Source organism: Benincasa hispida, chromosome 2, assembly GCF_027475165.1.
Source record: "Benincasa hispida cultivar pf3 chromosome 2, pf3_genome.v1.1, whole genome shotgun sequence".
NCBI classification, from domain to species: domain Eukaryota; kingdom Viridiplantae; phylum Streptophyta; class Magnoliopsida; order Cucurbitales; family Cucurbitaceae; genus Benincasa; species Benincasa hispida.
In genome coordinates this window covers 17996823-18012093 of record NC_143479.1, presented here as the reverse complement: position 1 = coordinate 18012093, position 15271 = coordinate 17996823, and the positions used below count along the sequence as shown (strand labels likewise).

Sequence of the window (15271 nt, the reverse complement as noted above, 5' to 3'; positions counted from 1 at the left end):
TATATCTCAAACATAGACTATTAGGATTCAGACTAAAATAGTCAGTATCCCAAATATAGATTATTATAATCTATATATTATTATAACTCCTATAATATAATAACTATAATAACTAACTCACCGTTCTAAATAATCCTTAAAATTGTAACATTTTCAAATTAAAACTTATGGACAAAAATAATATATACTGGCATTTGTATACCATTTGTTTAATTTGGCTAATAACTATCTGACCATTTGATATTCATAATCGAACCTAACAAGATTTGGGGTAGATGCTATCAGTAAGCTATAAGTTGAGTCCAACCATTAATTTAATAAAGATGTTGTTGAAGAAAAATAGCATTATTACATGGCGGCTTGAATTTGTCCACAAAATATAACCAATAATTTTTGAACGGCAAAGCAAGAGAACTCGAAATAATGCCAAATATAAAATAGCCAGTGTCCGAAAACTGAGACGGCACGCAAATACAATTGGAATTTTTGTTCAATTTTCCTCACAAGTGGTCGATTATTTAGAAAATCGAATTCTTACCATTTTAATCTATATGCTTGGGAAAACAAATAGAATTTAATTTTTATGTTTTTTTTTATTAAAAATTATTCAATATGATTCAATATGACCTCATAAATAGTTTTTATAGTTTGATAAAATCTTCATAAATTGGTGAATTATTTATGAAGGTTCTATCAAACTATAAAAACTAAATTCTAATTATAAAGCTTATAGCTTCTAACATTTTTCAATTCATAGAGAGGAAGATTTACAATTTTTTTTTATTTATTATTATTATATAGAGCTACCACTGCTCTATTGCCAACTTGCACTACCAGAAAACATGCAAAATTATCACAAGAGTTTTGTGACAAAAAAAGACACTAGTGTTTAAAAGTAACTCCTTTTAGAAAGGATTCACACGTGTTAATGTTAATTCATTAAGGATCCATGAGTGTGTTGATAATCACAATATCTCTACTGGAATCTCCTTATCTCTAATTATACTAAAAAAATAATTAAATATTCTTTAGTTGCAAATTTTAATTTTTGAAACTAGGGTGTGTCTTTTTTAACTGAATATTAATTTTGTTTTTAATAGATATCTTATTAAATTTCTAATAAATTTATTTTTTAAAAAATTTTAATTAATATTATCTGATATTAAATTGCTAATAAATTCCGAACTTTCAACCATGTATGGAATAGATATGTAAATTTAAGGAAAAAATCAAAATTTAAAGTGTAAATTAAAAAAATAATGCAGAGATCATATAAAAACCAACCATAAAGTGAAGAAAAAATAAATAAATAAAAGAAGCGAGACTAATGGTCTGAAGATGAGATGGAGGAGACGTGTTTGAGGGATCCGCATTATAGGAAAAAGTGAAAAGAAACACAAAAATTTAGGAAAAAAGAGAAATTAAAAAATGGAAAAAGAAAAAGGTGTAAGCCCACAAATCCACTTTCAATTTAAGTGCCACTTTAGATATCATTTTAATATGATGCAAAATAACTCTAACTACTACGATTTACTTGATAATTATTTGATTTTTAATTTTTATTTTTAAAAATTATGTCTATTTTGTTCACATTTATTACAATAATTTTATATCTTTTTTAAGTCCAATAGTTGAATTATTAGTCAAATTTCAAAAACAAAAATATTTTTTTGAAAACTATTTTTTTAGTTCTCAAAATTTGACTTTATTTTTTAAACCATTGGTAAAAAGTAGATGACAAAGAAAAAATTTAGAAATAGAAATAGTGTCCTTAGATTTAATTTTTAAAAACAAAAATATAAAATAAAATAGTTATCAAATAATCTACATTATATTATTATTATTATTATTAATCCAAAAAGAAATAATACGGCAAGATCTGAACTGGACATTTTATATTCCTCTGTCATGTCAAATCATTATTGTAGCCAAAATTTTAAGTAACTTACTACTAATACATTTAATACATTCTCAATATACATTAATCTAAAAGAAAGCATTTATTAAATAGAAATGATTGTTCTTATTAGTTATTAGTGTGGGTCATTAAATTAAAAATAGGGAGGCAAGACCATAGAATATGCGATAATGATTTGACAATTGTAGAATGTTTGTTTGGTGAGAACAGGCTGATTGAGGAGAACCCACATGGCAAATCAAGAAAATTTTAACGTTTCTTAAACATTAATTTTTATCTCTCTTTAAATGTTGTTATTAGAGATGTTCCAGAAGCGGGGCAAGAGCAGAGATGGCTTCCTAATTCTCATTGTTGTGAAATTTTTCATGGAGCCTATAGGAAATTTTTAGCCTATTAAATTCTTTTTCTCCCACATCCTTCCCTATTCTCTGCCTAAATGGAGAGTCTCCACCCCATTCTCTGTAAAAAATTAAACAAATCTATTTGTGAATCGTCTAAAATTTTATTAAAGGAGCACTGTGATTTAGTATCCAATTTCACCTCAAATTTTAGAGACTTAACTAAAGGGTGTTTAGAATACTGAATTGAGTTAGAAAGTCATGAGTTAATATGTTTGTAAGATGGAGTTCATCAATAAATAAGTAAAATAGAGAAGGAAAATATTAAAGTATTGTTTGGGCTATACCTATCATTGTGAAGCACAGTTGTCTAATAAAAAATTATCATATGATAGTTTGTTTTTATATGTAAAAAAAATGGGGAGGATGGAGTTAGGTGCAGCCCTCAAATTTTATCACAAAAATGAGTACAGGATTGTTTGGCTTAAAGAAAAAGAGAGAACATTGAAGGAGACGCAAGAAGTTCAATAAAAAAGAGTAAAGAGTGAAGATTGATGGGGAAGTTCATAATAGTCCAAAATCACTGGGAAGGTGGGAACTGGAAACGGTGCGGTGGCCTTTCTACAGAATGGTGGTCTTAGCTTAGTCACGTGGTGTTTCGGTATATTATTGAATGGTTCGGTTCCACTTTGGTTGGCTTCCCCAAAATTTCTTCTTTTTTTCCTCTCCTCACCAAACAACTTCAATTCCTTGTTGAATCACTGATTACCTCAATACCCAACAGAACCTAGATCTTCTCTCTTCTTCTTGTCTCTCTGTCTCCTTTTCCTTCTCCTCCAGCTGCTGAAGAACTGGAGGATCATTCTATCCAACTCCATGCTCCTGCTTTTTTGATGGGTCATTGAGGATATTACGTTTCAGCTTCCTTATTCTGTTTATGTTCATGGAATTGAGGAAGGAGAAGCTTGTTAGGTATTTTTTCTTCTTCCTTTGTTTCTAAGAATGTAGTTGTATTTAATTTGAAAGCTTTGTAATTGGTGGGTTGAATCTCTTAATCGATTGGATACTACGGAAATCTTCAATTTGTTTGGGATATGCATTGCTTTGTTTTTAAGGAAATGTGGTGAGGTCTTAAGTTTTTGTTAGATGGAAACGGGAGAAGAAAAGAACTCAGCAAGATTGTCTGTCCTGTAACACCAGTTTCCTATTTACTTGCTTAGTTCAGTTGAGTAAGAGTTGTAAACGTTGGCTACTTCAACTTGTTTTTGTTGGCAAGTTGACACACATAATCACCAAAGGCTCTAGTTTGTTTTATTCTTGTTCCTTACCGTTTTTATTTGTTTATTTTTGTGGTGTAGCTCTAAAACTGTGATAATCACTATGTTCCTATGCAATTTTTTTTAAAAGGGAAATAAAACTTTTGATTCAACTGATGAAAAGAGACTAATGTTCAAAGTTCGATAAAAACAAACAATAGACAATACAAATTGGGATGAGATCTATGTTCCTATGCTATTAGAATCTCCAGGTCTGTTCTTTATGTGTTTTAGGAGATTCCAACACCATATCACAACAGAAAATTAGATACTATGCGTTTGAAACGGAATGAATTGACCGATTTTATTCATGTCATTGCTTAACATAAATATGGGGAGGTCAGGGAAAAGAGTAATACTTGGCATTTTTGTTTCTTTGCGGCATGATTGCTCCATGCTTATGAAGTACCATAGTTAAATGAAACTTTATTTATATAACTAGTGTATTTGTAGACTAATGTATTAACTTTTATGGTTACAAATTTTATTCCTGAAATCAATAGGTTTTATTCTGATCACAAAAAACATAAGAAATCGGCCATTGGAAGCAGCAATGAAGCAATACAACTTGAGAAGTCATCATCAAGATACTATATTCCGTCGTCAACATTCTTAATACCTGATAATGGACTAGGGGGAAGCAAAAGTAAATTCGCCGAAACGTTTAAAACTGAGAAGTCTAAGGTGTTTGCAGAGGACCATGAACCATGGAGTAAAAGAATACTAGACCCTGGTAGTAAAATTGTTTTGAAATGGAACCGGGTGTTCATTTGCTCATGCTTATTGGCACTCTTTGTTGACCCACTATATCTTTTCTTGCCTGCTTTGAATGGGAAAGGGCAATCCCAATGTGTAAGGACAGACTGGAAATTGCGAATTGTTGTGACCTGTTTTCGGACTGTTGCAGATATTTTCTATCTTCTGCATATGATTATAAAGTTCAGAACAGCATATGTTGCTCCTAGCTCTCGTGTTTTTGGGAGAGGTGAGCTTGTGATGGATCCAAAGATGATAGCAAAGAGGTATATTAGATCTGATTTTTTTGTCGATCTAATTGCCACCCTGCCTCTCCCACAGGTCGACTTCTGTTCCTCATCCTTTGACTTTGAATTTAGTGTACTTTGTCTTTAGTCTTCATATGGTATTTTCTATTTCTTTCTTGAGAGAGATTTAGGGACAGAAAGAACTCTGTAAAACTCTATAGTACCCTTATTTTGAAGGCAAATAGTCTTCTAAATGAGATTAGCAAACTTACCTCATTATTTCAGCAGTTAGCTCTTCTTTAATGTTGTAAGTCGAGGAGTCCAATTATTTTCCACGGTACCAGTGTATTGATAAGTAAGATTAACTATGATTACTATTATCATCCATCTATCTGCTTGTGGTGAAAAGAGAATTATCATTTTCTTAGGCAAATTATGATGTGAGAATTATTCATCCATGCTAACCATGACCTACTTGTGTCCTGGTAGTAACCAAATGGTAGTACATCTTTCTCAACCTTCTTCTTAACAATGAAAGTTTCACTTGGTCTGATGTTAGCTCCAATCTGGTCTATTAAAGGCTAGATTGATTTTTATAAGGGTGGGTGAACTTGTTTAGAAAATCATTTTCTTGGCCAGAGAATTACATCAAATAATTAGCCTATCTGTAAAAGTTAATGCAAAAATTTTTGGGGTTGTCCCTTTAGATTTAGTAATATGTGATTGCAGCACCTTCTTCTAGGACTTATCTATCTCAGTGGTGGTTTGGGAGAGTCGATGGTATGTGGCTATTAGGTCTGTTTGAGAGAGATCTCTGGAGTGTTAGGTTCTAGACTTAACGTGTAATAGAAGTTGGTTGGTCTTATGAAAGATTTGAGAGAAGAAAAGCTTAGTAAAAATAAGTCCAACACAATTATCAATAGGGAAGGGATGAGTTGGTGACAAATGTCCAAATTGGAGTAAATGAAAGATGGAACTCCAAATGGGTACATCTATATCATGGGAAGTAGAAGAATAAGTAGTGTCATTGGTTACTGAGAACGAACAGTTATTATCTGACGATACTCATTTCCATGAATTAGTTTAACCTTTGTAATTTAATTATTAGGTTTTTGACCTACACGTGTAACTGCCTCTTCCATGCAGATTGTCATCTGGTTCATCATACCCGCAACAAGAAGCCGTCTAACCGATCATAAGAACAATGCTCTTGCGCTTATTGTTCTGCTTCAATATATACCGAGATTGTATTTGATTTTCCCACTAAGTTCAGAAATCATCAAGGCAAATGGAGTCGTTACAAAGACAGCTTGGGCAGGAGCTGCTTATAATCTTCTACTTTATATGTTGGCTAGCCATGTAACTCTTTCATCTCTCTCTCTCTCTCTTTCTCCTTCTCTGATGCAAGATATAAATACTTAAATATCTGTGCAGAGGATTTCAGTGTTTCATTTTTTTTTAAGAAATCATGGCATAATTTTGGTTTTCTTCCTATTCTTTTGAGGGAACTCCCAATCATTAATATTATCTTATTTTACTTTTTGGCAGGTTCTAGGTGCTACATGGTATTTGCTGTCAGTTGATAGATATACTTCATGCTGGAAATCATTTTGTAGGAAGAAGGAATATAATCCGCTAGAATGCAACCTAACTTTTTTTGATTGCGATACATTTAACCATAATGACCGCAATACATGGGCAAATAATACACTTGTTTTTGAAAAATGTGGCATGGATGGAGTTTTCAAGTATGGCATTTTTGGGAATGCAATGTCGAAGAATGTTGTCTCTTCAAGCTTTATTGCAAAGTACTTCTATTGTTTGTGGTGGGGCTTGCAAAACCTGAGGTATGATTTTCTTTTTCTTTATAATTAACTTCTTGGTGCAGTATCCTTAAATGTAACAGCTAGAACACCAATTTCCTCAAGAGGTAGAACCAATAAATGTTTTCTTTGTCTCCCAGGTTACAGTTTCCTCCTGGCTCGTTGATTTAGTAATCTAAGCTTGAAGTATAAATAATATTCTTTATAAATTATAATGCTACTTGGATCCCTGTGGTTAGAAAAGCATTATTTGGATAAATAATCTCGCCTTGTCATTTACCTCTCCAACTTGCTTGTAAAAGCTTTGGAGCTCTTCTCAAAGGCCGTCACAATAAAGTTTCTATACGTATGAATACAATTTTATTTCTGATCTCGAAGAGGAACTATGAATCACTGTTGGAATATGGAAAGTAGCATTTCCTCAAGATGCAAATGAGTTTATCTTCTGCTGAATGAATTTGACTTCATGATCATGAATTGATCTTGAGCATTTTATGCATTACATGAATTTTTCTTCTAATTGAAAGTTTTAGCTGTAAACTTTGCAACACATGAAAACCTATGGACTAGCTATTAAATTGTTTAGGTAACTGTATAGAACGCTCATCATAGGTTCTGTACTGATTACGTGGCTGGCAGACTAGTACAACCTGATGTATGATCTCATTCTTGTCTTGTTATAGATGATTCTTTAACCCCATTTGGTAACCATTTGTTTTTTCATTTTTAATTTTTGAAAATGAAGCTTACAAACACCCTTTCCACCTCTAAGTTGCTTGTTTTATTTCTACTTTCTACACATGTTTTTAAAAATATAGCTAAAATTTGAAAACTAAGGCCCCATTTGGTAACCATTTTGTTTTTTTGTTTTTGTTTTTGAAAATTAAATCTATGGACACTACTTCCACCTCCAAATTTCTTCTTTGTTACGTACTTTTCACCAATGGTGTAAAAAACCAAACCAAATTTTGAGAACTAAAAAAATAGCTTTCAAAAGGCTGTTTTTGTTTTTGAAATTTGGCTAAGAATTCAATTATTTTACTTAACAAAGATGTAAATTATTGTAAGAAATGTAGATGATATAGGCTTAATTTTTAAAAACAAAAACAAAACCTAATGGTTACCAAACGGGGTATAAAAAAAGTAGTTTTTGTTTTTAGAATTTGGATGAGTACTTAAGAAAGATGCAAACCATGGTAAGAAAATGAGATAATAGGGTTAATTTTCAAAAATCAAAAACAAAAAACGAAATGGTTGCCGGACGAACGTAATTGTTCTTTTTCTTTTCCTTGAAAATACTAGTAACTTCTTGTTTATTTTGTCAGTTCATATGGACAAAATCTGGAAACAACCACGTTCATTGGTGAGACATTGTTTGCTGTGCTCATTGCCATCTTAGGCCTGGTATTATTCGCCCATCTGATTGGGAATATGCAGGTAAGAGACTGAGGGATAAATTTTGATCTTTTTTCATTGAATTCATTTCATGCAAATTGAGATGCGCTTGTTGTATTTAAAACTTCTATATATATTTGCTTGCTGATGCTTGTTCCACTCATGTTGAATCTTTAAGTTGATTAAAGGGTAGGAAGAAAGTAGTATTTTCCTTGACAAGCCCTCCATAGGGCTAGAATCATTTGATTACTTGTCTCACTATATGGAAGAAATTGGTTTGGTTCTGGGATGATCTTTCTGTTCAATGTTCATAATAGGCACGTGATTCGGTTTCACAAGTTTTTCTAACTAAAAAAGTCAGTCTGGCTTCCTCAACTTATGCAAATATCTGCCGGATCCTGAGTAGTCTCTGTAGTGACTTCTGTTTGGATAAAATTTCGCAGTTCTTTTATGAAGGCATTTACATGCAAGTTCTTAGTATAGATGATCTGTATTGAGTTATTGTTTCATTTGATTAAATTCATTACCATTTGCTGTAGACTTATCTGCAATCCCTTACTGTGAGGCTTGAAGAATGGAGACTAAAGCGAAGAGACACTGAAGAGTGGATGAGACATCGTCAACTCCCCGAAGACTTGAAACGACGAGTTCGACGTTTTGTACAATATAAGTGGGTAGCAACTCGAGGTGTTGATGAAGAAACCATCTTGCAGAGCTTGCCTGCTGATCTTCGACGTGATATTCAGTGCCACTTATGTCTGGATCTCGTCCGACGAGTATGATTCTCTTGCATACTTATTCTTTATTTTTTATATGGAGCCAGACAATAATCTAGGCTATTCTTACACGAGTGTTGGCATCTTTGATTATGACAAAGGCCATTACTATTGTGTTGCTATTAAGTAGGCAGTAGATCACATAACAATGAGATTTCAGAAGCATGTCTGGTAATTGAGTTGCCACCCTTGACTCACTAAGCAGCTTGAGCACTCTTCCCCTCTGTTTTGCAGGTTCCTTTCTTTGCACAGATGGATGATCAGCTACTTGATGCAATATGTGAACGCCTGGTTTCCTCCTTGAGCACGGAAGGTACTTATATTGTACGGGAGGGTGACCCGGTAACAGAGATGTTGTTCATTATTCGAGGCAGATTGGAGAGTTCTACCACAAATGGAGGCCGTTCTGGTTTCTTCAACTCCATAACATTACGTCCTGGGGACTTTTGTGGAGAGGAACTACTTTCTTGGGCCTTGCACCCAAAATCCACCACCAACTTGCCCTCCTCAACCAGAACAGTCAAAGCGCTCAATGAAGTTGAAGCTTTTGCACTCTGTGCAGAAGATCTTAAATTTGTGGCCAACCAATTTAGACGTCTGCACAGTAAAAAATTGCAGCACACATTCCGCTTTTACTCTCATCATTGGAGAACATGGGCAGCTTGCTTTATTCAGGCTGCTTGGCGTCGCCATAAGAAAAGGATGATGGCAAAAGATCTCTTAGTGAAAGAATCATTTACTTTATCAGAACAAGTGGCTGATGAAACTAGCCAAGGAAAGGAACAATTTGCGGTTGTTTCAAATCCTTCTCAGACTAAAATGTATCTGGATGTAACCTTGCTGGCTTCGAGGTTTGCTGCAAACACAAGGAGAGGCGCTCAGAGAATGAAAGACGACTTGCCAAAGTTACAAAAGCCCGATGAACCCGACTTTTCCATTGAGCCAGATAGATAACAGTTTCCAGTAGTCTCAAACATGTCTCTGAGAAGGGTGAAATCCATTTCAGATGAGCATCCTTTTTTCTCTCATCTGTTATTTCAGACCTTACGGGGGCCTTCTGCCTATTTCCTCCCTGATGTATAGTTTTTATCAATTACTTGCTTTAATCCAATGCTTAGCTGGGACTGCAATGTCACGAACTGTGCAGTAATGTCGTAACCAGGAAGTTGGTCTTATGTCTTTATATTTCATCCTCATAGATAGTAACTGGGTTCGTTCGTTGGATGGTTAAACGAGCCACTGCGAACTAACTGCAAGTTATATTTCAGAGAATACACAGTGCCTCAGTCAGACTTTTGCACTCATCTTGATTTCTTACGTTGAAAACTATGCTGGTTTTAGCTGCTGCTGAGCTAGAAAGCTTTTGTTCATACTTAATAATTAGACATAAATTACATAGTCATATTTTTCCATTAGAATTTTCTCATTTAATCCTTAGTTTTGATGTCCAACGAAGTATATCGCCAAGAATGCACATATACATAGCATGACTGCCTTGGATTCCAGAGTCTGTAAAAGTAAGCCAGTTCAGTCACTCCTGTTGACTTCGAACTGTCATTTTCCAGTTTAGTTTGTCAATGTACGAACAGTAATGGAAGTACAAAAGTTGTTATGTCAAATCCAACCATTTCTTGCATTCTGATTGGAACGATGGGTGAAAGCAAAGAGAACCAGTGTTCTATTAATTGAGTATGATGCAATGAAATACAAATATAAAGGTTTTGCACCAGTTTTGTTCCATTACATTCTCGCTTTCAAGGATTATACCTGTCGATGTCATAGAACTCTATATTCTTGTACTTCTGGGAGATTATCTCAGCCTGTACTTTTCTGGCTGTGTCTGTAGCACAGCCAACAAGAATAAGAACAGAGGTTCCTGCAAATCCTCGAAATGCTGTCAAATGTGTTGTTTGCTCAATCACTGCAGGACCGGCAGCAAGGATTGCCAAGAAGGCAGAACCAAGTACTGAAATCCGACTTAGGACCTATAATTCATTGAACAAGACATTAATCAATCGTTGATCATTTTAGGTGCATAACATCTCCAGTTAGAATAACTTCATTTGGGCCAAATCGAAAAGATGACTGATTCAGCAGCAAGAACATGGAGATAATTACATGGAAATAATTGCATTAGGTAATGCAACATTACCGCTTTCAGAAATGAAGCTGTACTTTTGCCTGGACGGACGAGGGGAATAGAAGCACCCTGCCGCTTCAATTGTTCACTCACATCATCGGGATCCAACTGTAGGAATGTGTAGTAGTAGTTGAAGAAGGCTATCAAAAGGATGTTGGTTGGCAGATAGAACGAACCTAAGAAAATCCCATTTGTTAGTTTTGTATTACCAGGAAGTCCTATCTACCAACAATGAGAAACCTCGTACGAAGTAACTGAACAGCTACTGAACCTTTTTTTTCAAAAATTAGAACTTTTTTACAAACTAACCTGAATGTAGTGTTAAATCACCGATTGACTAAAAAAGCTTAAGCTAGTGGATGAAGGTAAATTTAGTTAAATATCATCTAACACTCTCCCTTATTTGTGGATTTGAAATATGAAGAACACCTAACAAATGGAAGTGAATATTAATTGGGGAGGAAACAACAATGCAAGAGCTTGAACATAAGACCTCTCTGGACCACCTACTCTGATATCATGTTAAATAACCAATTGACCTAAAAGCTTAAGCTAATGGATGAAGGTAGATCTAATTATATATCATTTAACTTGTAGCAAGTTCATTGGACAGTAAACCAAAACATCTTACCTCCTGGATTTAAAGCAAGTGCAGCCTTCTTCAGGACCGATAACCCCGTGAAGCGAGCTAGAGTACCCGGAAGGGCTAGTGTTGATGTTGAGAAAATGATTGGCATTACACCAGAACTATTTACCTGTGCATAATGAAATCAATCAAGTAAATATGAAAGTTGTACAAACTCCTTGTTGGTTAATAAAGGCCAGATTACAAATTTATAAACTTCGAGATCCGGAACATGAATAAACATCTGAAACCAAGATCTCCCAGTTACAACATCAAAGTTCTGCAGGACTTCAAAGTTCAAGCTTCTCTAAAGTTAAAGTTCACGACTGACTGCTATACTAATTCAATGACATGAGAATAAAGAAGCAGGAAAACAAACCTTGAAGGGCAGGTAAGCGGATTTCTGAAGTCCTCCACCTCTGCTTGTGTATCTTGAGGCATAGTTGAGGGGGATTTTCCTTTCTGCTTCCTGAAAACCTTGGTTCAGATAAATTATAATCATATATAACAACACATCTTCTGTAATGAGGAAAAAAAATATATATATTTATGTGCATTAATTACCTGAACATATACAATTCCAAGTACCAATAGAAAGAAGGAGATTATGATAGCAACTAATCCAACATAGTTACCATCCTGGAACGCCTGTGCAGCAGTCCTTCCAAAGGATGCGGGTAAATAGGAGATGATGCTGGTGAATATTAAAAGAGATGTCCCATTTCCTAGCTTTAGGTCTGTGATCCGTTCCCCAATGTACGTTGTTATGACTGAGCCAAGTGTTAATAAAGTAACAGAAGAAAGCACCCATTCTGTACTAAAATCATTAACATAGGGGCGAAGGTAGAGAACTTGGCCAATTGCCTGTGAGGAAAATGAGAACACAATTGAAGAATCTTAAAATAAAAGCTCACAAACTTTTGAAGTACAGTTAAATGTAAAATACAATATCCATTAACATCAAAACGTTTCATTCACAAAAGAACATTAGGAACTATGTGTTCAATGCCTAAGATCCTTCATATTTGGCAATTGTGCCAGATTTTTGCTTGCATCTACTGTTGTTTGAATGGGTGCACTACTGGGATATTGAAACCAGCTTCCAACAAATATAAAAGTAGAAAATAAATATTTTTTTTTAAAAAAAAAAAAAAAATCCTTCCAGCAGAAACGTCGTCTCTGAATGGACTTTGTTAGACTCGAGTATTGAAAGCTTCAAAATACTTCTGTCCATACTCTTCAAAATACTTCTGTCCATACTCTTCAAAAGTGCAGGTTCTTCAAACAGAATGTCCATTTAACTCAAGATTGAAAATATGTAATCCGGTAAAACTAAATGAATCAAGGTCAGCTTCTACAGTTTTCCCTTTCTGAAGTTATTTCACCCTATCATAAGCCATATTGAGTTATCAAGTTCCTTACTTGTACGATTGCAAATCCAACTGAGGCATATCGAGTATATTGCAGAATTTTCTTTCGCCCTGCTTCGCCTTCTCTTTTCTGAAGATCTTGTAATTTTGGATAAATTTGAGCAAGAAGCTGGAAGACAATTTGTGCATTGATGAAGGGAACAATGCCAAGGGAGCATATCCCCAGCCTACCAATGCCTCCTCCAGAAAATGAATCTAAAGTACTCAATAAGCTGTTCTGATCCAAGTTCCCAACAAAGGCCTCTCGGTTCACTCCACCGAGAGGGATATAGATTCCAAGCCTTGATAGTGCTAAATAGCCCAAGAGCTGTAGAAATTTTCCAGGCAATGGACCTTTGAAGAAATCCCCTATGTCAATGGAACTGTCCTCGATTGCAGCTGCAAAGTCAAATTAGTTTCAGTAATGCCACTCAGGAGCTATATCCAATACTTGTTATGACGTTAAAGGACAAGAAAAAACAAAACCTGCCAATCCACGAGCTGAGGGAGATTTATCTTTTTTTGTGCTTGAAGCACTATCAAATGTTTGACCAAAATAGCCAAGAAAATTTTCCCACGTATTACTTAATTCGGAAGAAAGATCTGGACGGATGCCCAAGGGATCAAAAACTGAGCTCTCAAAACTGAGAAAGAGAAACTATTATCATGTCAATTATAGACCAACCATCATTTATGGCAGTTCTAGAACAGAAAGACATTAACAAAGAATATATTGGTTTTCATCTCCCAAGTTGAATGGACCTTCAAACCAACATATAATAGGCACTGCTGAATCACAGGTAGAAAATAAAACAATTGAAAAATGCATTCATTGGCATTCCTTCATATTTCTTGTTAAAAACAGATAAATCACAAAATAAATGTTTGTCATTTGAGAAGTCAAGGTCCTGAATCATACGGAGTATTATATTGTTTAGTTTGTTTGAATCTGTCAGTATATGATGAGCATCAATTAGCTAAGTAGATATATTCATTTAGAAGCCTGAATGAAGATATAACAAACTTTATTGGCTGAGCCAGAATTAGAAAGACTAGTTAGCTATGTATGTTCTCGACTAAAGTATAAGACTGAAGCCTCAGGAAGAATGAGTAGTTGAACGCTTCTCTATCAAAAGCCAAAGTAATTGGCTCTAGATTTCAGTAAGAGAGCATGTGATCATTACAAATATCAGGTTTCCACGTTCAAATATAGGATTATTCCGCTCAATTCTGGAAGACCAACAGCCCAAAAGAAGTTTACCAAACAGATGGTCACAAGTTAGTGACTTAAGAACCAATTAGACACAAAAACACAAACCCAAACTGATCCTCCTTGGTAGAACGGATTTCATTTAGCATATGATTGTGGACTTTGTCCATGCCAACTACTATGAAATAAATCAACCAAGATACATTTTTCTAACACTTGGTAGCATATCGACCAAACTTCAACACAGTCTGCCAGAGAAGTTCTCATCTAAATTAGTCTTTCTATATCCCCAAGTACAGCAAAAGCAGACCCTTGCTCACGAATCATTGGCCAACAGTTCTCCCCAATTCTTCAGGGCGACCTCCTTCTCCAGTGACAGAAAAGCATGGAAATCTTAGAAGACACAAAAATATTTAACGGGCTGTGGTGAAGCAAAATGTACAGAAAAACAAAGAACCACCCACAAGACCTACACGAGGAAGAAGGACCCACATAGAGAAAAGCCCAAAAAGCAAACCTAAAAGACGAGTTAAAGGAACTGAAGGGCAATGAGCAGAAAAGGAACATAAATGGAGGAGTCTCACCTGTTGGAAATGAGGCCAAGGTTCAAGGATTTGCTGGCACTGGGCTTGCCTGGAACAGAGAAAGAAGCTCGGTTGAGTGAAATTCTAGGTCTTGGAAAGCGCTTAGAATTGGTAAGAAATTGAGTGGAGAGGTTGAAGGAAAGGGGCGAAGAAGAAGCTGCAGCAGCTTCTCTGACTGTTATCAACATTATTCACTCACGCCTCAGTTTCGGTTTCTGAAAGGCTAACGTTATGTGACGATCGGTGGATTAGGCGTTTCCGCGGATTGCCTCATCCCCCTATCCATATCTTTTTCCTTTTTCCCTTTTCCTAATTTCCCTAGTTGGATTTCTAGTCTTCTTTTGAGTTTGTTCGACTCCATGTCAAAATGGATTATATCTAAAGCTTGCTCTTCATTTCTTTTTTCCTAAAATTTTTTAATTAGTTAATTATCACCCAAGATAAGGAGAAAGGAGTGACCAAACTTCCAATCCTCCAATACTTTTTTCGCCCCACGGTATGCTACGCTATTTTAACTACCACAAAATGTGTGAGAAAGAAATGACCCCATTTTACTTGCCTCTTTAATTAAAAAAAAAAAAAAAAAACTTTAGAGAGATCGATAATAGTTCCATTCAACAACCTCACAACCTCAAACATTAAGACTCAATAATTGAGGTTCGAAATATTATTGTTAGTCAAATGCTCAAAACCCTAACAAATAGGCCTTGCTTTGAGGACCTTAATGTCGTGACATTGAGCAATGTACTTCAAG

The 15271-nt window shown here is 35.0% G+C and overlaps 2 protein-coding genes across 4 annotated transcripts; one reads left to right on the top strand and one right to left on the bottom strand.

The window, feature by feature from the left end:
• The first annotated feature begins 2662 nt into the window (after positions 1-2662).
• On the top strand, positions 2663-9964 carry LOC120071364 (cyclic nucleotide-gated ion channel 17). The gene is made up of 7 exons (XM_039023607.2): positions 2663-3228; positions 4076-4649; positions 5702-5914; positions 6104-6402; positions 7704-7815; positions 8313-8549; positions 8784-9964. The coding sequence occupies exons 1-7, from the start codon at positions 3194-3196 to the stop codon at positions 9501-9503; spliced, it is 2190 nt and encodes a 729-aa protein (XP_038879535.1). The 5' UTR covers positions 2663-3193; the 3' UTR covers positions 9504-9964.
• A 240-nt stretch (positions 9965-10204) lies between these two features.
• Positions 10205-15039, bottom strand: SCY1 (SECY homolog 1). 3 transcript variants are annotated; one of them, XM_039023608.2, is made up of 8 exons: positions 14518-15039; positions 13210-13367; positions 12737-13122; positions 11879-12178; positions 11694-11783; positions 11321-11444; positions 10702-10865; positions 10205-10534 (listed from the first exon to the last, which is right to left on the bottom strand). In XM_039023608.2, the coding sequence occupies exons 1-8, from the start codon at positions 14703-14705 to the stop codon at positions 10304-10306; spliced, it is 1641 nt and encodes a 546-aa protein (XP_038879536.1). In that variant the 5' UTR covers positions 14706-15039; the 3' UTR covers positions 10205-10303. The 3 variants fall into 3 exon arrangements, with proteins under 3 accessions (XP_038879536.1, XP_090166849.1, XP_090166850.1); XM_090310723.1 differs by lacking the exon at positions 14518-15039 and adding an exon at positions 14042-14297; XM_090310724.1 differs by lacking the exon at positions 14518-15039 and adding an exon at positions 14244-14275.
• Positions 15040-15271: the final 232 nt, after the last annotated feature.

Bases quoted from the DNA above. Each gene is read 5' to 3' on its own strand.
- SCY1 (XM_039023608.2), bottom strand. From the start codon at position 14,705: ATGTTGATAACAGTCAGAGAAGCTGCTGCAGCTTCTTCTTCGCCCCTT. The intron at 12,179-12,736 runs GTAAGGAACTTG...TTTTCCTCACAG, and splicing joins TTGGATTTGCAATCGTACAA to GCAATTGGCCAAGTTCTCTA. The intron at 10,535-10,701 runs GTAATGTTGCAT...AATGAATTATAG, and splicing joins CAGCTTCATTTCTGAAAGCG to GTCCTAAGTCGGATTTCAGT.
- LOC120071364 (XM_039023607.2), top strand. From the start codon at position 3,194: ATGTTCATGGAATTGAGGAAGGAGAAGCTTGTTAG. The intron at 5,915-6,103 runs GTAACTCTTTCA...ACTTTTTGGCAG, and splicing joins TTTATATGTTGGCTAGCCAT to GTTCTAGGTGCTACATGGTA. The intron at 8,550-8,783 runs GTATGATTCTCT...TCTGTTTTGCAG, and splicing joins GTCTGGATCTCGTCCGACGA to GTTCCTTTCTTTGCACAGAT.